General features: G+C 57.6%; 9 protein-coding genes across 9 annotated transcripts; 5 read left to right on the forward strand and 4 right to left on the reverse strand.

Annotated features, from left to right (window-relative positions):
- Nucleotides 1-804: 804 nt before the first annotated feature.
- SPRG_06467 (RarD protein) lies at nucleotides 805-1,866 on the forward strand (the record flags this gene model as incomplete). The annotated part of the gene is made up of 1 exon (XM_012345284.1): nucleotides 805-1,866. The coding sequence occupies one exon, from the start codon at nucleotides 805-807 to the stop codon at nucleotides 1,741-1,743; it is 939 nt and encodes a 312-aa protein (XP_012200674.1). The 3' UTR covers nucleotides 1,744-1,866.
- Nucleotides 1,867-2,670: 804 nt separating this feature from the next.
- Nucleotides 2,671-4,848, forward strand: SPRG_06468 (hypothetical protein). Its single transcript, XM_012345285.1, has one exon. It carries the CDS (start codon nucleotides 2,678-2,680, stop codon nucleotides 4,730-4,732), a length of 2,055 nt encoding a protein of 684 aa, XP_012200675.1. The 5' UTR covers nucleotides 2,671-2,677; the 3' UTR covers nucleotides 4,733-4,848.
- A 40-nt stretch (nucleotides 4,849-4,888) lies between these two features.
- SPRG_06469 (hypothetical protein) lies at nucleotides 4,889-5,479 on the reverse strand. The gene has a single exon (XM_012345286.1). The coding sequence runs from the start codon at nucleotides 5,461-5,463 to the stop codon at nucleotides 4,912-4,914; it is 552 nt and encodes a 183-aa protein (XP_012200676.1). The 5' UTR covers nucleotides 5,464-5,479; the 3' UTR covers nucleotides 4,889-4,911.
- Nucleotides 5,480-6,391: 912 nt separating this feature from the next.
- Nucleotides 6,392-8,766, reverse strand: SPRG_06470 (hypothetical protein). The gene is made up of 2 exons (XM_012345287.1): nucleotides 7,516-8,766; nucleotides 6,392-7,471 (listed from the first exon to the last, which is right to left on the reverse strand). Exons 1-2 carry the CDS (start codon nucleotides 8,735-8,737, stop codon nucleotides 6,429-6,431), a joined length of 2,265 nt encoding a protein of 754 aa, XP_012200677.1. The 5' UTR covers nucleotides 8,738-8,766; the 3' UTR covers nucleotides 6,392-6,428.
- A 1,006-nt stretch (nucleotides 8,767-9,772) lies between these two features.
- SPRG_06471 (hypothetical protein) lies at nucleotides 9,773-12,477 on the reverse strand (the record flags this gene model as incomplete). The annotated part of the gene is made up of 5 exons (XM_012345288.1): nucleotides 11,994-12,477; nucleotides 11,863-11,936; nucleotides 11,191-11,808; nucleotides 10,672-11,158; nucleotides 9,773-9,906 (listed from the first exon to the last, which is right to left on the reverse strand). The coding sequence occupies exons 1-5, from the start codon at nucleotides 12,457-12,459 to the stop codon at nucleotides 9,773-9,775; spliced, it is 1,779 nt and encodes a 592-aa protein (XP_012200678.1). The 5' UTR covers nucleotides 12,460-12,477.
- A 777-nt stretch (nucleotides 12,478-13,254) lies between these two features.
- SPRG_06472 (hypothetical protein) lies at nucleotides 13,255-14,862 on the forward strand. Its single transcript, XM_012345289.1, has 5 exons — nucleotides 13,255-13,831; nucleotides 13,878-14,027; nucleotides 14,069-14,272; nucleotides 14,315-14,566; nucleotides 14,618-14,862. Exons 1-4 carry the CDS (start codon nucleotides 13,297-13,299, stop codon nucleotides 14,482-14,484), a joined length of 1,059 nt encoding a protein of 352 aa, XP_012200679.1. The 5' UTR covers nucleotides 13,255-13,296; the 3' UTR covers nucleotides 14,485-14,566; nucleotides 14,618-14,862.
- Nucleotides 14,785-15,957, reverse strand: SPRG_06473 (hypothetical protein). Its single transcript, XM_012345290.1, has 5 exons — nucleotides 15,589-15,957; nucleotides 15,416-15,543; nucleotides 15,276-15,366; nucleotides 15,132-15,231; nucleotides 14,785-15,087 (listed from the first exon to the last, which is right to left on the reverse strand). The coding sequence occupies exons 1-5, from the start codon at nucleotides 15,918-15,920 to the stop codon at nucleotides 14,875-14,877; spliced, it is 864 nt and encodes a 287-aa protein (XP_012200680.1). The 5' UTR covers nucleotides 15,921-15,957; the 3' UTR covers nucleotides 14,785-14,874.
- Nucleotides 15,958-16,199: 242 nt separating this feature from the next.
- On the forward strand, nucleotides 16,200-16,886 carry SPRG_06474 (hypothetical protein). Its single transcript, XM_012345291.1, has 3 exons — nucleotides 16,200-16,549; nucleotides 16,598-16,729; nucleotides 16,779-16,886. The coding sequence occupies exons 1-3, from the start codon at nucleotides 16,238-16,240 to the stop codon at nucleotides 16,857-16,859; spliced, it is 525 nt and encodes a 174-aa protein (XP_012200681.1). The 5' UTR covers nucleotides 16,200-16,237; the 3' UTR covers nucleotides 16,860-16,886.
- Nucleotides 16,887-17,591: 705 nt separating this feature from the next.
- Nucleotides 17,592-19,322, forward strand: SPRG_06475 (hypothetical protein). Its single transcript, XM_012345292.1, has 2 exons — nucleotides 17,592-18,455; nucleotides 18,509-19,322. The coding sequence occupies exons 1-2, from the start codon at nucleotides 17,626-17,628 to the stop codon at nucleotides 19,164-19,166; spliced, it is 1,488 nt and encodes a 495-aa protein (XP_012200682.1). The 5' UTR covers nucleotides 17,592-17,625; the 3' UTR covers nucleotides 19,167-19,322.
- Nucleotides 19,323-20,112: the final 790 nt, after the last annotated feature.

Consider the following 20,112-nt stretch of genomic DNA (forward strand, 5'->3'; position numbering starts at 1 on the left):
CCGAGAGGCTTAGCCGAGCGGGAGACGTGGCGTGTATACGGCACATGCCGGAACAAAGTTGTCGCGTAGCCATGCGTTGTGCCGCAGGGCGGCCATCATTTGGAAGAGGCACAATGCTTGAGTGTTCAGCATACTGTCGGTGACGTTGTCGCACCGAGAAGCTGTCCGAAGCGTGGGCACCGCACGCGGTAAAATGCAACCTTAGAACGCAAGATCCGTATTCAAGTCGCCAACGAATCCCAGCACCGTGTATTCCTATGCGACTGTCGCTTATTCCTGCCATGCAATATGCCCAAGAGTGCCAACAAAACGTAGCACAACCATCACTCCTCGTGCGCAATGCAGGTCAAAGTGAGGCAATCAAAGAGATTTTGGCCGTGGACCGGCAACCTTCCCAAGTGCAACCACAACCATGTGGACAGTCTCTCTCGAACAGAAGGAAACAACATTCGATACACTATTAAGTAAACGAAAAAAACAAGTAAAAGGTAGCAAGCTCTGTTTCCAAGCTGCAACGACGAAGGTCGACCTACGACAACATTGCATTCTCTTCCTTGCCAACACTTCGTAGCGACACAATGCATTGTAGTACAAAACAACACCTAAAGAATGCGCGATTCCGTGTTATGTAAGTTTTAAAATCGGTTGACGTACGGTAGGAAGCGCAACAGGTGTGTCACCCCTTGGTCTTGTTGGCCCAAAATTCGACTGGATGCGTAGTCTCTTACCGTGGGTGTCCGCCGTCTGTCGTTTCTTACCGACGTCCGCTCGTTCCATACTTTGCACAATTCATTTTCGTTTATCATGCAAACCGGCATCATTTACGCGTCGACAGCGTACGTCATTTGGGGCGTCCTTCCCATGTACTGGAAGCAGCTCGAGACCGTGCCCGCGGAGCAGCTCGCGCTCCACCGCATCGTCTGGTCCTTCCTCGTCCTTCTCCTCGTCCTCGCGGTCAAGGGTGATTTCAAGGCCTTCCGCGCCGCGGCCCGCGGCTGGCGCGTCTTTGCTGTCTACACGATCGCGAGCATCATCATCCTCAGCAACTGGGTCGTGTACATCTGGGCTGTCAACGCCGGCTACGTCGTCGAGACGAGCCTCGGCTACTTTATCACGCCGCTCGTCAACGTCGTCGTCGCGGTCGTCGTCTTTAAAGAGAAGCTTCGTCTGTGGCAGTGGCTCGCGATCACGCTCGCGTTCGGAGGTGTTCTCGTCATAGCGATCGCGTACGCTACGTTTCCGTGGATCGCGCTCACGCTCGGTACCACATTTTCGCTCTATGGCGTCGTCAAGAAGCAAGCGCCGCTCAGTGCGCTCCACGGCATGACGGTCGAGACCGGCATTCTTTTTGTACCGGCCGTCATCTACCTCTCGGTTGTCCAAGGTATGGGGTCGGGGGCGTTTCTTCACGTGGATACGCTGAGCCATTTCTTGCTTGTCGGCGCCGGCGTTGTGACCGTGATTCCTATGGTACTCTTTGCGTCCGCGGCGCAGAGCATCCCATTTAGCCTCCTCGGCGTGCTGCACTACATTGGCCCGAGCCTCATGTTTGTGATTGGCGTTCTCGTGTACAACGAAGCCTTCTCGACGTTCAAGCTCATCGGCTTCATCCTTGTCTGGGTGGCCCTCGCCATCTACTCGACCGAAGGGATTGTCGCGCACCAGCAGTCGATGAAGCAGAAATCGCCCGTCGGTGCCGCCGACGAAGCGGGCGACGGCAGCACGCCATACGCCCGCGTGTGAGCGCGGTCTGTTTACATGCATGCATGTTGTCTGCACGTTGAGCGTTACTATAAACAGACACACAACTTGTCGTTTGTTTGGTTTTTGATGCTACAATTGAATGCAACTCTATGTGTACCGACGACGCAAACTACCGTTTAGGTCGTGGAGCAAAATCGAGTGATAGCTAGTGTGCTTGCTGTCGCCATGGCAACTGACACGACCGTGACTCTTGCATGATCTGTTGTCACGAACACATTCGGTTGAAGGTACTCGAATCCGTGGTTGTCTACCACACCATCGTCGCGAGTGGCGTGAGGGGAAAATGTGTTGTTCTTGCTTTGTGGTGTCGTACACAACGACGCGTGCGCTGCTGGCATATCTGTAAACAAAAGCATTTTTGACTTGACATCCCACCATTCATGGACCCGCCGCCCGAAACGAGTGCAATGACCGCCGACGAGCTCGAGAAGCCAAGCAAGACTTGACCGAGGCGATTGAACAACACGGGCGTCCTCGGGAAGCGCAGTGCATGGGCGCTATCGTGACCATCGTCATCAGCAAAGCTAAAGCCGAAAACTTTGACGGCCCTGAGTGGTTTGCGCACTACATACCACACCGAGAACGCCGGCGACGTGAACAAGGACGCCATGCAATCGTTCTACGTGACGGTTACCACCGTAACTCCTTCAATTTGGATAGCCCGGCGCAAGCGTACAGGAGGCTTCAACCCTGCATGTGCGGGTCTACCTGACGTCTACTAGTTACTACGGACGGGCTATCGCCACGTCACGACGCGCGCCAAGATTCGAGTTTGCCATTTGGATCCGGATACGGGTGGGTGTGTTTTTGCTGCCTTTCTCATGTTGGCCAATCCACAGGCAGGATGGTGTCCAACATCCGGATACGGCTCAATTGTTGCATGGGCCTGCGCGATGCCAGTCGTCGACTTGCCATGCTCCTGCGCGCGCTTCTCGTTGCGAGCGTCGCCGCCGCGTCATCATCAGCGGCATCCTCGTGCGATGGCATCGAGGCCATGCACCGCAATGTCCTCGGCGGTGCGCTCGCCGTGCAGGTCCGCGTCAACAACGCCTCCGTGTGCTTTCGCCTCTCCTACCACGGCGATGGCGCCGACTGGATCTCGCTCGGGCTCAGCAGCTCCCAGTACATGGTCAACAACCCGCCCAACAACGCCGTCATCTACGACGCCAAGAAGAACGTCGCGGATGTGTATGTGCTCCAAGGCTACAGCAACAACCACATGGAGCGGCAAACCGCTCCGTCTTCCATGACGATTCGATCCTCCTCAATTGTCAATGGCGAGCTCGCGGTCACATACGAGCACAAGTTTGATGCGGTTTCGCTTAATGACGTGCCCATCGACTTGGTCAACGGCAACAACATCCTGCTCTGGGCCTACGGCAAAGGCTTTCCATCGTACCACGACGACCAAGGCGCGCAGAGCATCCACATTGCCATCCCGTCCGATGACGACAATCTTGCATCCAACGGCTCCAAGGCGGCCCTTCAGATGAGCGCGTCCTTGGCGGCGATCCCAATGGCAACCTACCAAATCGTGCTCGGTGCGATTGGGTTCTTTGTGTTGCTCGGCCTTGGGACCGCGCGCTCGACCGCGTCGCCGCTCTTGAAGCAATCGCTGCTCGCCCCGCCCGCGCATCGCTCGTCGTCGATCGCCAACACGTTGCATCAAGCACTCGCCGACCTCAGCGTGGGCCAAGCCACGCTTGTCGGCTTGTATTCCGTGCTCATCGGCGTCACGCTCAGTGTCGTGCTCCCGACCGTCCGGTCGCTCTCGGCTGGCCGCGCCGCGAGCGTCATGCTTGGTCATCTGAGCACGTTGCACTTGGCGTTTCTCTTGCTGCCGTCGGCGCGCGGCGCGCACTGGGGCTTTCTCTTTGGCGTCACGCACACGCGTCTTTTGACGTTCCACAAGTGGCTCGGGAGTCTCTTTCTTGTCTCGCTTCTCGGACACTTTGTCGTGAACGTCATGACGCTCGACTGGAGTGTCTTGTCGTCCGTGCTGCCGTTTGGCGCGCAAAAGGTGCTGCCCGCGTACGGCCTGTACGCCGGCCTTGTCTTTATGATGATGGGCCTCTTGTCGCTGCCAATCGTGCGCCGAAGGACCTTTGAGCTCTTTTACTTTGCCCACCGATTTGGGGCCATCCTTGGGATCGTGTTTGTGTGTCTGCACGCGACCGCGATCTGGCAAGCGCTCGTCGCACCCCTCGGACTCTATCTCGCGACGCTGGTGGCGATTCGGGGCCGCGCATTTTGGCAGCGGTTTCCTGCCCACGTGACGGCGACGACGTCATCGACCGTGCTCCTCAAGCTGCCGTCGACCAAGCTCTCCAACGCGTGGCACCAAGACCTCGGACCGTGCGCGTACTTTTACCTCTGCGTTCCGAGCGTCTCGGTACTCGAGTGGCATCCGTTCTCGGCCATGACGTCATCGCACACGGGCCACGTCGCGTTCTGCATGAAAAGCCGATCGCCGGGCAGCTTTACAGACCGCGTCCTCGATCTCGCGCGCAAGGAAACGACGCTTAATGTGCTTGTCGGCGGACCGTACGGCCGGCCGAGCGTCGATCTCGCGCACTTCGACCGCGTGCTGCTGTTTGCGGGCGGCATTGGCATCACCCCCATGGTGCACCTCATCAATAGCACGTTGCAGCAACACAGCAGCATCGATGGCCACCTCTGCTGGGTCGTGCGAGAACCAGAGACGCTGCTGAGCGTCGCACCCGTGCTCTTCCCGCTCCGCGTCGCAGCCGACCTCTTCGTGAGCGGCGCGACAGAAGACGGGCACGTCAAGACCGTCACGGGCGAGATGGTCGGGTATGTTGCCGGCCGGCCGGACGTTCGCGACGAGATGAAGCGGTTCCAAGGGCGCGTGTGTGTGCTCGCGTGTGGTCCCGAATCGTTCGTGCATGACGTGCAGGTCGCCGCCCACCTCTACGGGTTTGACTTTCACAAAGAGCTCTTTTGCTAGCCTCGACGATCCATCTTCTCTTGAAAATTGGATACAAACAACAACAACACACAATGAGTACATATTGCTTGGCATTGGAGTAGGAAAAGATTCGCTTCGTCTTCGTACTTAGGGGTGGGGATCCAAGATCGCAACGAATTCGAAAAAAAAGATAACTTAGTGAACAAACAAACAAAAGACTAGGCCGTCGAGTACGCAATCAGCGTCGCATTGTCTTCAAAATCGCACTCGCCGGGCGTGTTGGCTTCGACTTGAATCGTCATTTGCGCGAGCACGAATGGAAAGCACCAGATCGCACAGCACACGTCTTCCCAGTCGGCTTTGGGAATGCTGTCGTGGTCGCGGATGTGAAAGCGGAGGTTGAAGAGCGTGAGCGATGGCACGAGCGCAAGGGCGATGACAAATCCAACGCTGTACGCACCGCCCGGACCGCCTGGCCACGGCGACTCGCTCTGGAGGTTCAAAATGGCCAGCAAAAGCAGGAGGAGCCAAAGACCGCTGGCCACGACCGCGCGCTTGCAGCTCATGACACCGACGATCGCAAGCACTTTTCCGAGCGCGACGCACGGGCAGCAGACGGCCATCGCGAGGTTGGGCGCGTCGGCGCACGCGTTTGTAAAGAGCGGTGTCTTCCACGCCCCCGGTGGCGTCTCAGCTGCGGCGGCAAAGTCGACGGCGGCGTCTTCTTCGTCCGAGAGAATATAGACGGTCTTGACGCGGCCTTCTCGCATGCTGGCGCGGAATCTGACAATCTGAAAATGATGCACTGCGGCGAGAGACCATTGCTTCCACGTGGCTGCGACAGGCCGCGTCGCGTGGATGACAAGGTGTTCCTCCTCGATGTCTCCGTCACAGGTTACATTTGTCAGATCGGTGTGGTGCACGGCAGCGCGACGTGGCGGTGCACGGCCACCAACACAACGCCGCGCGATGACCGAGCACGAAGCCAAGTCGATGTGGAGTGCTAAGCATAAGAACGCAGACGCGAGAAGGGAACTCCTAGCAGCTCTCCCAGTACCGGTAACCTGGTGTCGCTGCGGTGGTCACGACGACCATGTGGTGTCTTTGCCAGTTGTCGGCGGTGAGCCATCAATGGATACCATATCTTTCGTGATGGTTTGTAAAGCTAGCGGTGCGTTCTTGTCGTTGTCACCAACGCTGGGAGGACGCCACAAGAACAATGTGCCCCATCTCATTTCTTATTGTGGACGACCGTTCCCTTGTAGTAGTACATACATGAATACGTCGCGTCGAGAGGTGATCACATCGACCGCTCCAATCGCGCATTCAGGCGCGACGAAAGATGGCGCCAAGCGTCTCATCTCGTCCTCTGCGCAAGTGGAATGCGAAGCGTGGTCGTGCTGGACTGGACACTACCGGTACGTATTTCGCCGTCTTGTGAGACAGTCGCACACTGTTTTGGTGTTGACGTACAGGTCTTCTATATACACCTATAAACTACCGGTAGTGTGCACTAATAGACTACACCGGTACCGGTAATACAATCCTCGCACATCAGCGTGCTAAAGAATCTGACTTGGCTTGAGCGGCTTGAGAGCTCTGCAATCGAGAAAACATCTAGTGTTGTTCATAATCGGCAGCTCCATGGTGGAGTATGCATCGGAACACGTCCGAAATCAATGATCACTGAGCAACGTTTGTGTCATCAACGCGTGTCATTACATAAAATAAAGTATCAAATCGGCATTGTACGCTTGCGCTTGCGCGAAAGCAGACTCGAGAGCGTCTCCTTGAGCGTCGCGTCCTGCACCAAGCTTGCATACGTGGCCAGTCGTGCGGATTCGGCCGTCGCGCGCGTGCTATCGAGATGCCCAAACGTAAAGGCACACGCCGCGTCCACGACATCGCCGCGCGCCAGGAGCGCTGCCTCGTGCGCCACGAGCTTGTCGATGCGTCCAACACGGTGTCTGGCCATTCGCATTTGGTACGTGAGCTCGGACGAGACCAAATCCAGCATCGTCGGCCGCCAGCGGTCGGGGAGCGCGACGAGGTCGAGAAGAAAGAGAATGTTTTCCACATGATCCTTGGTGTCCATGCAGTACGGCAGCACGAGCTTGCAATTCGAGGTAAACGTTGGACGCCCCGCACATTTCATGAGGGCTGCTCTCGGCTGCGCAAAGCCTGCCGCGAGTGCAAACTGCAGTGCGTCGGGTAGCCCGAAATGGATGAGGTCGTCGAGGACCACGGCGTCGTCGCGGAGCTCGGGCTGGCGCTGAAGCAGACGACCCAGCACCTCCAAGTGCTTCATGTGCTGGCTGTTGAGCGCTTCCATAACCCCCAAGTATCGACTATTGAGCACTTGCACAAAGCCTCGGGCCGAGACGCCTTCGCGTCGGTGGGCCAAGAGAAAATCGACCACGTTCCACGCTCTGGAACAAATCGCGTTTTCAAGCGCGGCCGTGGTGCAGCCCGCATTCGAGTGCGCGTGTAAAAACTTGACAAGCATCAAGTCGCCGGTGAGACACGCCCGGTCCATCCACTCGGTACTCCACGGTGCGCCATGGGCCACGAAAAACTCGATCGTGGCTTTGTCATAGTCCCACTGGTCGGGTATCGGCGTCGGGAATGGGTAGCCGAGCAAGACCAAGTGCTTTGCAATCGAAACGTGTCGGTTCTGGAGCGCCAGCCGCACGACGTTGTCTCGGGTGCCGCCTTCGCGTCGGTGGGCCAAAAGGAAACGAAGTATGTCTTCACGGCCAAGCTCGGCAGCGCGGTCGACTGCACCGACGGTACAACGTAAGGTTCCGAGGCCGTGGAGGAACTGGACCATGTCGAGGGAGCGGCTGCCAGCGGCTCTGTCAAAATGCCGGGTGACGCGCCCTCGGTGCGGTGCTCGATAAGGAAGCGGACGACATCCAAATGACCATTGGTAACGGCCCAGTTGAGCGCCTCGGTCGTGCAGCCTTCGGTCCGGTTGACATGGAGGAACTGGACGACCTCCAAGTGACCGAACATGGCCGCATTGTCCATCGCTTCGACTGTACAGCCTTCGTTTCGGTGGCGATGCAAAAACTCGACGGTCGCAATCTCGCCGTACATGGCCGCCTTGTTCATCGCCTCGACGGTGCAGCCTTCATGGCGGTGATCGTGCAGAAATCGAACCACGTCGAGATGCCCGCAGCGGGCAGCATCGTCCATCGCATTGGTCGTGCAGCCGCCACGACTGTGAACGTGGAGGTACTCGACCATCTCGAGAAAACCGTGGCACGCGGCCGTGTCCAGAACCTCGGCCGAGCAAAACAAGCCGCGCTCCAGTAGCGCTCGCACGAGATGCAGCGCCCCGAGCACGGCCACGTCTTCGACGAGATCCGGGTACGAAAACCACTCAAAATGATCGATCGCAAACGCAATGTTGTCCAGGCGACCACGCCGCGTCGCCAGCGAAAGCTCCTGATGCGTCCACATGTCGGGACGCGGGCTGAAGCGCAAGAGAAGACGCATTGCTTCGGGGCTCTCGTTGCCCATGAGCCGCTCCAAGACCGTGGGCTGATACTGACGCAGGTGAGGAGGCGGTGGTGGCACCAAGGTGTTTACACGTCGATGCAGCTCAGGCACCACCGAACGCAGGTCGAGGAGGAACTCGGCCATCTCGAGGCGATTCACCATAAAGGCGAGTAAAATCGCGTCTTCCGAGGCGAGATCCGGGCGGCAGGCAAGCATGCGCTTGGCGAGGTGGTCCAATCCTTCGTAAATCGCCACGTGCAGCGGGAAGCGGGCGTCGCGTGCGAGCTTGTCGAGCATATAGGCATCAGCACGAAACGACCGACTCCACGATGACGCCCACTTGGCGCCCGGGGCGAATACGTGGCGAAACGAGACGTCGCTGCGGTACTCGGGCTCAAAGTGCTCGCTGCGGAGTTCAACGAGGCGGTGAAAGGCGAGAAAAGCCGGGCGCACGTCTTCATACAAGCCAGCCTGAAACTCAAAGACCAGCGATGCAATCTCGGGCTGGCCGAGCACGACGCGGTGGAAGAGCGATGCCATCGACGGGTCGGATGTTGCGTGCTCAATATCTTCTTCCGAATGGCCCGCCACGAGTGGTGGATCGTTGTATCCGGATACGAGACAGACCAATGGTAGCAATCCCAATCTTTCTCCAAGCTTTCAACACTGCCAATGTTGAACACTTGCCCTATCGGAGGTTGTTGGTTCTTTAGGCCAAGATACCGTGTCGAGCAGTCTTTTAGTCGGATCGAGGAGCTCGATTGCATGAAGAGGACGCCCAAGACCCCGTTTGCTCATATTAGCTCTAGTATTGCATTTTGCTTTCGCCTTAATGATGCAAGAGTGTGTGCTTGCTGGCGAGAAGGCGCGTGATCTGGGCCTTGAGAGTCGCGACGTGGACAAGGCTCGACCATTTTTCCGTGAGCTGCTCGGTCGTGGTGGTTGCACCCGTCGCATCGAGATGACATAGCACGCCCCGTCGACGACCTCCCCAGCCTCCAACAGCGTTGTAACTTGAGCTACCACACTCAAAGGCAACTCGAATGTTTGGCTGGTCTTTCGTCCTTGGTCCAGGAGCTCTTGTGTGATCAACTTGAGGGTTGTCTTGCGGCGGCGGTTGGGCAACGCGACAAGGTCCAAAAGAAAGATGACATTGTCGACGTGATCGGTCGCGTCCATGCAGTGCGGCAGCAAAAGCTTGCTTTCAGTCATGTGCTCTCGACGCCCTGCAATCTCGACGAATCACTCGCGTGGGTTGCCTATGTCGGCATCGAGGAGGAATCGGGTGGCTGCCGTGTTGCGGCTGCTCGAGGCCACTTGAAACAACTTGTCATCGCGGAGCTCTGGTTTCAGTAGTTGCATTTGCATCGGGAGATCGAGGTGACCACTGCACAGTACCAGATCGAGCGCACTGGGCGAGATCGCAGCCGTGCAATGGGCCAAGAGGTACGCCACGATACCCCACGCTTCGTACTCGATCACATCTTCGAGCGCTTGGGAGCCTACGTCAGCGGGCGAGTGCTCGTGGAAAAAACGAACGAGCGGCACGTTGTCGTCGATGCACGCTGGCTCTACTTAGTCGGCGCTCCAGGGCGTGTCATGGGCGACGAGAAGCTCGAGGATCGCAATCATCTCGGGCTTGCGCAAGGCGTCTTCGCTGAGCGCAATCGTCGACGTCGGAAACGGGCATCCAAGCGAGAGGAGGTAGTCTGCCTATTGCAGATGACCACCTCCAAGCGCTTTCTGAATGACCTCATTGCCTTCGCTTCGGTTGGTCAAGAAAAACGTGACGACATCAAGACGGCCGGCCGCTACCGCAGTATCGACGATGTGGAAGGTACACCCAAACGATCCGAGATGACGGAGGTATTGGACCACAACAAGGTGGTCATTGATCGCAGCATAGTGAATGCTATGTGGACCCTTGACCTTGGCGCCACACACGTGCACTCATGTTTACGGTGACATCGCTGTGATGCATGAAAGTCCTTTATATATTACTAGTATAGTACCTGGCATTTGACGAGAAGCAAGTGCCCAACCATACGAAGCAGGAAACTGTGAAGTTGCCGAGCAAGTGCTTCCCAACATACATGTATTAAAGTTATTGGCGGATCCAGGCGACGTATTTAGGACGTGCGGGTCAACGATGTGTCTTGATGGCAATAGTTCATGCATGGGTTCTAGGTTTGTTACTAAAGCGTCGACGCTTGCTAGAGAGCAAGCGCATGAGCTGTGTCTGGAGCTTGGCGTCGGAGACCAAACGTGTTTCTTCTCGAGTTGCTTCGTGGTCATCGATGCGTCGGTCGCCCACAGATGGCAAATGACAAGCGCCAACACCCCGTCGAGTGCTTCTCCTGACTGCAGCAGCGTTGAAGCACGCGCAGCCACGTTCGGTGGAAGCGGAGTGCGTTGACTGGCCCTTTTTCCTTTGTATAGGAGCTCGGGCGTGATCAACTGGAGCATCGTCTTACGGCGTCGGCTGGGCAGCGCGAGCAGGTCCAAAAGAAATTTGATGTTGTCCAGGTGGTCGATTGGGTCCATGCAGTACGACAGCAAAAGCTTGCTCTCACTCACGTGGTTGCGATACCCCGCTATTTTGACGAGGCACTCGCGCGGCTTGCCAATGCCGGCCGCGAGAAGAAATCGAGTTGCCTCGGTGAGGTGGCTACTAGATGCCACTGCAAGGAGGTCATCGTCGCGGAGCTCGGGGTGGCGCTGCAGCAGTTGCGTCGCGATGGCGAGGTGACCGCCTCTGAGCGCCGATTCTAGCGCATCGACCGAGACGTCAGCTGCGCAGTGGGCCAAGAGAAAGCGCACGACGTCCATCGCTTCGTTTGCAAAGGCCTCGACAAGTGCGTCGGGGCGACAGCAAGTGGCTGCGTGTGCATGAAGGAAGCGAACGAGGGGCAAATTGTTGGCCGCGCAGGCTTTTTCCATGGCGTAAGTCTCCCACGGCGTCTTGTGAGCATCGAAAGCCCAAGGATGCGCACCATCGCGGGCTTGCGAAAGGCCTGAGCTTCCAAACAAATCTCTGTCGTCGGAAATGGGTACCCGAGCGAGAGGAGGTATTCTGCCGTCCGTAAATGACCGTTGGCAAGTGCCTTTTCAACGACCTTGTCGCGACTGCAGCCTTCATTTCGGTTGGTCAAAAGAAATTGGACGACCTCTAGATGACCAGCGGATGCGGCCTTGTTGACGGCGTCAACAGTACAATCATACGACCCGAGAGAATGGAGGTACTGAACGACAACAAGGTGACCGTTGGCAGCCGCCGCGTCGAGGACGTTGGGCGATGCGCCTTCGGTTCGGTGTTCGAGGAGGAAGCGGATAACGTCAAGGTGGCCATTAAGAATGGCGCCATCGAGTGCATCGACCGTGCAGCCTTCTGTTCGGTTGAAATGGAGAAAGCGAACGACCTCCAAATGACCGTTGGATGCGGCGTCGTCCATGGCATTTGTCGAGCACTCAAGACCGCGTTCGTGCAGCGAGCGTACGAGTGACAAGAAGCCTCGACCTGCAATGCCGTCCAAGAGACTGGGGTAGACAAACCATGGAAAGAGGTCAAGTGCAAGCGTCAAGTTCTCGCACGTCGCGTACTTGATGGCAGCCTCAACGTCGTCGTGATGAACGTCGTTGACGCGTAAGCCAAAACGCTCGAGTACCTCGACGCCTCTCGTGTCGTCTCGAGCTAAAATGTCTGGTAAAAAGCATGCTGGGAGGCTAGAGAGACGCCCGTCTACGTCACAACACCAACAAGATCACTCCCCATTCAAAAATCAACCCTGCAGCTTACCAGCATCCTTCGTCAAGTTGACGCTTTGACGCAGCTCCAGCACAGTCGCACGCAACTCCAGTAGAACGTCTGCCATTTCGAGACGATCTTGCAGAATCGCCAAGAGAATCGCGTCTTCAGAGGCGAGGTCCGGCCGGCAGCGTACCATTCGCTGAGCGAGGTCAAGAAACCCTTCGGCAACAGCAATGTGCAGAGGCAGACGGTCGTCTCGTGCTTGGTCGCGTAGAGCAAGCGCTGACGGGAGAAAATCTCCGAGAGGTTGAGGCCATGCAGCAACGGTGGGTGCAAATGCGTTGGGAAATGATGCGTCGCAGTCGTAGATGCCATCGTTGGCGTCAAACTCAACGAGCTCGTCGCAGGCGCGGAAGGCCGAGCGTACATCTTCATAGACGCCAAACTGAAACTCAAAGACCTTGGATGCAGTCGCAGGTCGCGCGAGGACAACGCTGCGGAACGTTGCCGGCATGCCACTTGATTACACTTCACAAACCGCGTTCCGGTGCCGTTGCGAAACCGTGCGTGGCTGCTCGCCAGGTATCTATGTCACCATCCTTTATTCAGTCTCGCTGGACTGCACGTCTGTGCATGCCACCCGACGTGTCATAGTACGCAGCAGAGTCCGTAAAATGGACGAGTAGAGATGGCGTAAGCTGATCGTGCGAGAACAACACGTCAGCGAGTGCACGCTCGACGATTTTTTTTGCCTCTAGCTTAAGATCGCATGGCGCTAGTCGGCAAGAGTCGAGTGTTTGCGCTTCTTGGAGAGGAGGTGTGTGAGCTGCGTTAGGAGCGCCGTGGCACCAACTTCTTTATGCATGCTCTCTATCGGCTCGGTCGTAAACGTCGTGTTGTTCGCATTCGCATAGCAAAAGACCACCCCGTGGAGAAGCTCACGGGTTGCCAGCACACAACTATCCGAATAGAGTGGGTTGGCTCGACGCCTCGGCACAACAAGTCCAGAGCGTAGAGAGCACTCTTGTATTATGCGGCCCGCCAGTGTCTCGACTCAGCGGCAACGAAGAAAGCCAAGCCCACTTAGCTTTGACCAAGCACCGAGGCAGCATTTGTACGTCAATCGAGACTTGGGCCGAGATGGGCAGAAGCCATTGCTGGTGGATTTACTGCTCGTGGGGTACACTAGAGTCAGCGAAAGTGGCTATTCGAGTTGGCAGCTTGGTGAAATTCGTGGAAACGAAATATCGAAGCCATGACGTGGCGCCATACGGTGGAAACCTCCAATATTTGATATTTCCAAAGATCGCGAGGTTCCGAGAAGCGGTTCAGTTGCGCAAATCCAGGGACCATGACACTTGTCCGCGTCGCCGCCGCCGTCGCCTCTCTTCTCGCCACGACCTGCTATGGCAAGGAGTTCTCGGCAAGCGTCTCCGAGATCGATGTCATCCCGCTCATGCCCTACGAGCCCTACATGCTGCCGCGCATGCGCTGGACCGACCTCAACCGCGCTTTGGGCAGCGAGGCCAGCGACAAGATGCTCAAGAGCAAAGAAGTCGACACGCTCCTCGGCAAGATTGGCGTGCTCAAGGAAGACAAGGCGGCTTTCGACAAGCTCTCGCCCATGGAAGTTCAGTCGCTTTATGGCGACTCGGAGTTTGAGAAGGAAAAGGATGTGCTCGTGGCGCTCGAGTTGTACGGCGAAGGCGACGTTGCCTCGGGCATTGAGATCCTCGAGCAAGTGCAAAGCCACATTGAGCGCACGCGCGGGAAGAGTCATCCGCTGTACGCGAACGGGCTTGCCGACCTCGGCCTCGGGTACATGCTCCAGCGCGACTTTACAACGTCCCACGAGCTCCTCATCGCCGCCATGACGCTGGACGAAGGTATGTACTACGGGTCTCTATTTTTGTTTAACACTGCGACGGCTAGCCAACCAAGACAAGTTTGGCGTCTACAACCTGGCAGCGTCCATCAACCTCATGGTGACGTCGGCGCTGCGCTCGGGCGGCGGCCAGTTCGAACCGCTCAGCGCCGCGTACGAGACGGCATTCAACGCGCTGCACAAGATCGAGCATCCTGGTACCATCTTTTTGATATTGCACTTCTCACATTGCCCTTAGCGCGCTACGAGATCGTCGTCAACATGGCCAGCATGTACCGCACGTATTGGCGTCCGCTGCGAGCGATTCAAATGTTCAAGATCGCCAAGCAGCTCGACGCACCTCCGCGGTACAGCGGCGACGTGGCACATGGCCTTGGGCTCAGCTACCTCATGATGGGCGAAGCCAAGCAAGCCAAGGACCTTTTCAGTCGGCGATCGAGAGGTACGACCATCTCTTCGAAGACCATACATATACGCCACGTAGCTACGAGACGCACGGCAAGGACTCGACGCGCAGCTACGTTGATGCAACTTTTCAGCTGGCCACCGCCGAAATCATGCTTGGCCAGTACGGACGCGCTCTACGGCATCTGCAAACGCTGCGGAAATCGTCTCACGTCGACGCCAACCCACTGGCGCAAGCGCTCGTCATGACGACCCTTGGCCAATGCCTCGTTGAAATGGGCTACGTGGAGCAATCGATCGCAATGCTGGCGGCCGCGCTCGCCCGCCTCGAGTACGCTCGATGCTCTCTTGTCTCACCCGTCTAATATGTCCTTGTGTGTAGGTCGGCCGAGCCCGTCGCGCCAGCCAACGACCTCAGCCCGTACCTGCCCTTTATCCACATCAAGCTCTTGCACTGGACAGCGACGGCGCATGAAAAGCAGGACGCCAATGCGACCGCCACCGCCGCGCACCACACGACCGCGTACGAGCGCAGTGCATACGTCCTGGGCGAGAACCACCGCGTGACGCAATTGCATCAAGCAAAAGTCGTCCGCTAAGAACTTATCCCATTGACTACGTTTACGTTTTTGCTACGCTTCAATGACTCGGCGACGAGGCAACGGGCGGGCGGAGGTACGCCATGGTCGTGTCGTAGGCGTAAAACGTAATGGCGGCGCCCGGGATACCACGCGAGAAGGCGGCCTGCCAGCCGTAGAACACCCGGCCGAGTCCATCGCGCCGCACGAGGTCGAGACCGGTGGCCAGCATACCCTTGGTATTGTGTGGGTTGACTTGAATCACCGTCTTGATCTACGTACGGCATGAGTGCAAAGCAGCGTTGGCAAGGAACGTACGGTATCGAACGGAAGGGCGATCGTCCAAAAGGCAACGCCACCGATGGCGCCTGCGATGAGCACACGGGTGGTGGGATGCCAGTCCGATGGCAGGTGGGTCCTAGTCACATTTCGCCGACACACACTCCTCCAAGACACGCGTACTTGGCGACATCGAATCCCATGAAATACAATCCCACACCAAGCGCGTCACGCGTGATCGTTGCCGAAAGTCCTTTCCAGAGCGCGAAGACGCCTAAATGACACTATTAGGAGTACCCGTGTGGACAGGAGTCTGTCTGTACCTTCGCGCTTCACGACCTTGGCAATCACGTCAAACGTCCCGCTGTACTGCTGGGACGCGGACGTGCCCTGCACTTGAAGCCGGTTGCGCACGAGCTCGACCGGCGCCACGAGCGTCGCGTTGATACCACTAGTACACCGCGTTAGCCAAGTCGTCGAGGGCATGGTACAGTACCCAGCGATACCGCCACTCACAATGGTCGAGAGCAGCGGCGACGGCTCGGCAATCGTCGCAGCCAAGAGCTGTCGGACCTTGCTTTGCGTCGTGAAGATGACCGACTTGTAGACAGCTTGCGAGAAGAATGGCGGGAAGAAGCCGCGGTAGAGGCCGCGAAAGCCTTCGTGCTGGATCGTGCTGGCGACGACCGACGTAAAGGACCGGGACGAGGCGTGTTGTAGCCGCGTGCGAATCGTGTCGAGCGGATGACACACGACGACGCTCGACATGCCCGAGACCGACCCGGCGACTACATGCTCGTAGAACGTGGGCTGGCGGCTTGTGGTCATGGCCGCCGGCTAATTTTACCCAGTCGGGTGTCGCCATTGCGCAGGTTGGCTGAAAACACGCCATTTTGACGACCTTTGGAATCTCCATCGCGCTAGATATGATGAGACGGCGCGAGCATTTCAATGAGCATCACCTCAACAAGGTGTTGAATGGCTTTGGCGTCGCGAGCTGCGGCAAAACGCCACTGACCACGGCGAACATGCTCGCATGATTCATGATGTGCGTGTAATTAGCCACCCGCCAAGTTGCACTTTCGGACGACAAAAAAGGGTGCCATATGAAAAAGGCCAGCATTTTCCAGTTGACGCGTGCGGCAATGGCATCGTCGTCGCGCCGGCTGCTGCTGCTCGCGCTTCTCGTTGGGCTCCTCGGTGTCTTCTGGCCGCAGATCGAAGACGCGTTCTTCCACTCGTGCCCGTTCCTCTTCAAACGCAACGCTGCGGACGACGTCACGCCAATCGTCGCCGCTGCGGACCTGCCCGTCTTCACCGTCGCCACGCTCCGCGCCTTTGACGGCACAGACGACGCCAAGCCCATCTACATGGCAGTGGGCGGCAAGGTGCTGGACGTCACAAGCGGTGCACGGTTCTACAAGAAGGGCAACGGCTACCACCAGTTTGCCGGCAGCGTACGCCGCACGTTCTCTCTAAACCATCGTTCGTGACGTCCTGTGCAGGCTTGTACCCGCGCCTTGACGATCGCGTCGCTCGAGGCCAAGGACATGTCAGACGACATTTCCGACTTTACGTCCGAGCAGCTTGCCGAGTTGGAGAAGACGCTTGCGTTTTACCATGGCAAGTATCCCGTGGTACGTCCTCGCGCCCAACGAGCTGCGGGCACCAATGTGGTGCATCTAGGTTGGCACGATGGACTATGCCTTTGAGATCCCACCCAGAAGCGCCATCGATACTAGCTCGAAAGCATCGCCGGCGCCTTGATGTCTCCCAAACCTTCATGATAACCAGCAGCTGGTTGCATAATTTTGGTTTTCTCTGCAAGCCGCATGACCCGAAGGATGCGTTGTGATGCCGCACCATCGCAGCTACATGGAGTCGACTTCACAGACGCCCAACGAAACTCGGGACGTGATCGTAGCTCCACGGGCAGACCCGGCAAGTGCTTCGATGGGCGGACTCGTGATCTTCCATCCAACAGTCTCTGACTCATCTGGTGTACATCGCTTGCTCGTGCGTAGTTGCAGTAGCAACTCGGCCACGTCCAGGTGGCATGCCCTCATACTTGAACTGCAGCGATCGTTCCGCGAGGTCTCGTGGTTCCAGCGATCTTGCGCAGCAGCGCAACCAAAGCACCCGTCGTCCTTTCTAAAATCGACGCATCGCATCCGTTACGCCGCTAGTTCGCTAGGTAAAAACCCGGGCGTGAGCTCGTGGCCACTCGATGGCATGGGTCCGTGTATCAATCTTGGTGCAGTTCTTATGGCCCGCGGCAAAGGGGCACGGTTGTCGTTGGCAGTTTGCGATAAAGTATCTTTGCCGTGGGAATTCCAACATCTATCTCGGTGTTTGTATTGCGTGAAAATCGTTTTGCACGCGTGAATAACCCATCCCGTAGTATCCGGACAGCAATCCGCATACCGCACTTCAACCGGCGGGGTGTGGCCAATCAGAAGCGTCCCAATGAGAAAGGCAAGCTCATGCGTGCGCAGTTTTCCATTTGCTCGCTCGACGCCAAGTCGCCCGAGCCATGTCGTCGGTGCTGCAGCAATCGCTTGGCGAAGACGAAGTCTTCGAGCTCGTCTGCGACTACCTCCGCACGCGCAAGTTCTACCAGGCCGAGCAAGCTCTGGTTCACGAGCGCGACCAAGCCGCGGCGCTTGAAGCGCCCGCGCCCAAGAACCAGGTCGAGCCCACCGCGCCGTCCAAGCTCGAGAGCCTCCTCGAGCGCTCGTACGTCACCGGCTTTGCATCGGGCGAGCTCCCACCGTCGCCCAAGCCGGCCCACCGCACCAACCTCGACGGCAACGACATTTCGTTGACGCGCCTTTCGGAGAGCGAAGACGACGACGAGGCAAGCTATGGCTTTAGCACCAAGCTCGTGGCGTTCGAAGCATGCAAGGACGATCCGCATGGGTCAGCGACGATGCCGATCTACCAGACGTCCACGTTTGCACAGAAATCAGCCACCGAGTTTGGCGCGTACGACTACACGCGGTCCGGCAACCCGACGCGCGCGGCGCTCGAGCGGCAGATGGCCGAGATCGAACACGGCCACCGCGCGTTCGCCTTTACCTCGGGCATGGCGGCGCTGGCAGCGATTTCCCGCCTCGCCAAGGCCGGCGACCACATTGTGCTCTCGGACGACTCGTACGGTGGCACGTACCGCCTCCTCTCCAAGCTCACGGCGCGCAACGGCGTGCACGTCAAGTACGTCGATCTCTCGGGCCACGACGGCCCGGCCAACCTCCGCGCGGCCATCAACACGGAGACGAAGCTCGTCATGATGGAGTCGCCGACCAACCCGATGCAGCGCATCTGCAACATTCCTGCCTTGGCAGAAGTCGCGCATGAGTTTGGGTACGTTGAAATCGTCATGAGACGACTAAAAGGACTCATTTACCATTGACTAGGGCGCTTTTGAGTGTCGACAACACGATGATGAGCCCGATTCTGCAAAACCCGCTTCTGCTCGGAGCCGACATTTGCATGCACTCGGCCACCAAGTTTGTGTGCGGCCACTCGGACACCATGTCGGGTATTGTGATTGCCAAGGACCCGGAGCTCTGTCGGGAGCTCTACTTTGTTCAGAACGCCGAAGGCACGGGCTTGGCGCCAATGGACTGCTGGCTTCTCCTGCGCGGCATCAAGACCATGGGCCTCCGCGTGCTCACGGCGCAAGAAAATGCGATGCGCGTCGCGGCCTTTTTGAGCAACCACCCGGCAGTCACCAAGGTCTACTACGCCGGCCTCCCGACGTCCAACCACCGCGATATCCATTTTGCGCAGGCGCGGGGCGCGGGCTCCGTCATCACGTTTTGCACGGGCAACCTCGCGTTCAGCCAGCACGTTGTGAGCACGACCAAGCTCTTCAAGATCACCGTGAGCTTTGGCAGTGTCAACTCGCTGATTTCGCTGCCCGGTGTCATGTCGCACGCCAGCATCCCCGAAGAAGTGCGGAAAGCGCGGTCGTTCCCGGAAGACCTCGTGCGGCTCTCCATTGGCATTGAAGACGTCCAAGACCTGATCAACGACCTGCAGCGCGCGTTCCAGTCGTTCTCGGCGCAGTAATTAATCCTCCCGTATAGTAGAAGAGAAGGTCGCACCACCCCGTGGCGCCATTGGCTCGTTCCCTGACTTGACTGTCCGGCAACCGACCCAGTGGTGCAAGCTCACGCTAAGCGCGCCTCAACGGTCTAACATCAAATTTACATGTGTATTATCAACCTTCTGCTTTCCTGGCACCTTAAAAAGCAAGGAAATCAACCGAGCTCGTAATCGGTGCGTTGTGCAGCGTCGTCCCGCCGTCCGAGGTTAGCAGGCTGGAGAAATCAAGACATGGACAATGTGGGTGCCTCTCGGCACGAAGCGCTTACACCGACAGTGTTGAACCTCTTGCACCGCTAGCCGTGCAGCCACGTCATCTACCTTGATCATCGCCACAACCTTGTCACGACCTCGCTTCTGCGACTTGCTCCACATGGCCGTATTGGGAAGGCGAAGACCGTGGAAGTCGATCTAACCTTTCGGTTACAAAATGCCAACTCAAAATGACCGTTCTACAAGCCTTGGGTGCACGTTTCGCCGTCCTCGACGACCATGGAGAGCGCAGTTGAGTACGTGTTGAGGCTACAGGTCCCATACCTCCGACCTGCTTTGGCAGCCAACGGAGCTAGCGCCCTGGTCCTCCTTCTGCATAATATGCGCTAATATGGTTGTTGTTGAATTGGGTCCTCTATTACAATAGATAAAACTATGCTAAATAAAATTGTCGGACTTTCTTCGTTGTGTGTACTCGGTTGAGGGACTTGATTTAGGCAGGCGGAGGCAGAAGCGCAATCCGCGGGACGAGGTGACGTCGCGGCCACTCGTGTTGGGCGAGGAGCCGGAGAAGCCGACGAAGAGCAGGCTGTTCGGGCTCTTGTACGAGGCTGTGGTGCAAGTGCAGTTGAGCGACGCGTGCCGCCTTGACGGCAATCGTCCATGGACTTGGCAGCGGTAGGTCGGCGCGAAAGAC

The sequence above is a fragment of the Saprolegnia parasitica genome (assembly GCF_000151545.1).
Source record: "Saprolegnia parasitica CBS 223.65 unplaced genomic scaffold supercont2.22, whole genome shotgun sequence".
Lineage (NCBI taxonomy): Eukaryota > Oomycota > Saprolegniomycetes > Saprolegniales > Saprolegniaceae > Saprolegnia > Saprolegnia parasitica.

Coding starts and splice junctions, on each gene's coding strand:
- SPRG_06469 (XM_012345286.1), bottom strand. CDS start 5,463: ATGCGAGAAGGCCGCGTCAAGACCGTCTATATTCTCTCGGACGAAGAA.
- SPRG_06470 (XM_012345287.1), bottom strand. CDS start 8,737: ATGGCATCGCTCTTCCACCGCGTCGTGCTCGGCCAGCCCGAGATTGCA. Junction 7,472..7,515: donor CGCTCCCTCGACATGGTCCA/GTTCCTCCACGG, acceptor CCGTCGGTGCAG/TCGACCGCGCTGCCGAGCTT.
- SPRG_06472 (XM_012345289.1), top strand. CDS start 13,297: ATGACACTTGTCCGCGTCGCCGCCGCCGTCGCCTCTCTTCTCGCCACG. Junction 14,028..14,068: donor GCACAAGATCGAGCATCCTG/GTACCATCTTTT, acceptor CATTGCCCTTAG/CGCGCTACGAGATCGTCGTC. Junction 14,273..14,314: donor TTTCAGTCGGCGATCGAGAG/GTACGACCATCT, acceptor TACGCCACGTAG/CTACGAGACGCACGGCAAGG.
- SPRG_06475 (XM_012345292.1), top strand. CDS start 17,626: ATGTCGTCGGTGCTGCAGCAATCGCTTGGCGAAGACGAAGTCTTCGAG. Junction 18,456..18,508: donor GAAGTCGCGCATGAGTTTGG/GTACGTTGAAAT, acceptor ACCATTGACTAG/GGCGCTTTTGAGTGTCGACA.
- SPRG_06468 (XM_012345285.1), top strand. CDS start 2,678: ATGCTCCTGCGCGCGCTTCTCGTTGCGAGCGTCGCCGCCGCGTCATCA.
- SPRG_06473 (XM_012345290.1), bottom strand. CDS start 15,920: ATGACCACAAGCCGCCAGCCCACGTTCTACGAGCATGTAGTCGCCGGG. Junction 15,544..15,588: donor GTGAGTGGCGGTATCGCTGG/GTACTGTACCAT, acceptor GCGGTGTACTAG/TGGTATCAACGCGACGCTCG. Junction 15,088..15,131: donor TCGCCCTTCCGTTCGATACC/GTACGTTCCTTG, acceptor TGCCGTACGTAG/ATCAAGACGGTGATTCAAGT.
- SPRG_06474 (XM_012345291.1), top strand. CDS start 16,238: ATGGCATCGTCGTCGCGCCGGCTGCTGCTGCTCGCGCTTCTCGTTGGG. Junction 16,550..16,597: donor ACCACCAGTTTGCCGGCAGC/GTACGCCGCACG, acceptor CGTCCTGTGCAG/GCTTGTACCCGCGCCTTGAC. Junction 16,730..16,778: donor ACCATGGCAAGTATCCCGTG/GTACGTCCTCGC, acceptor TGGTGCATCTAG/GTTGGCACGATGGACTATGC.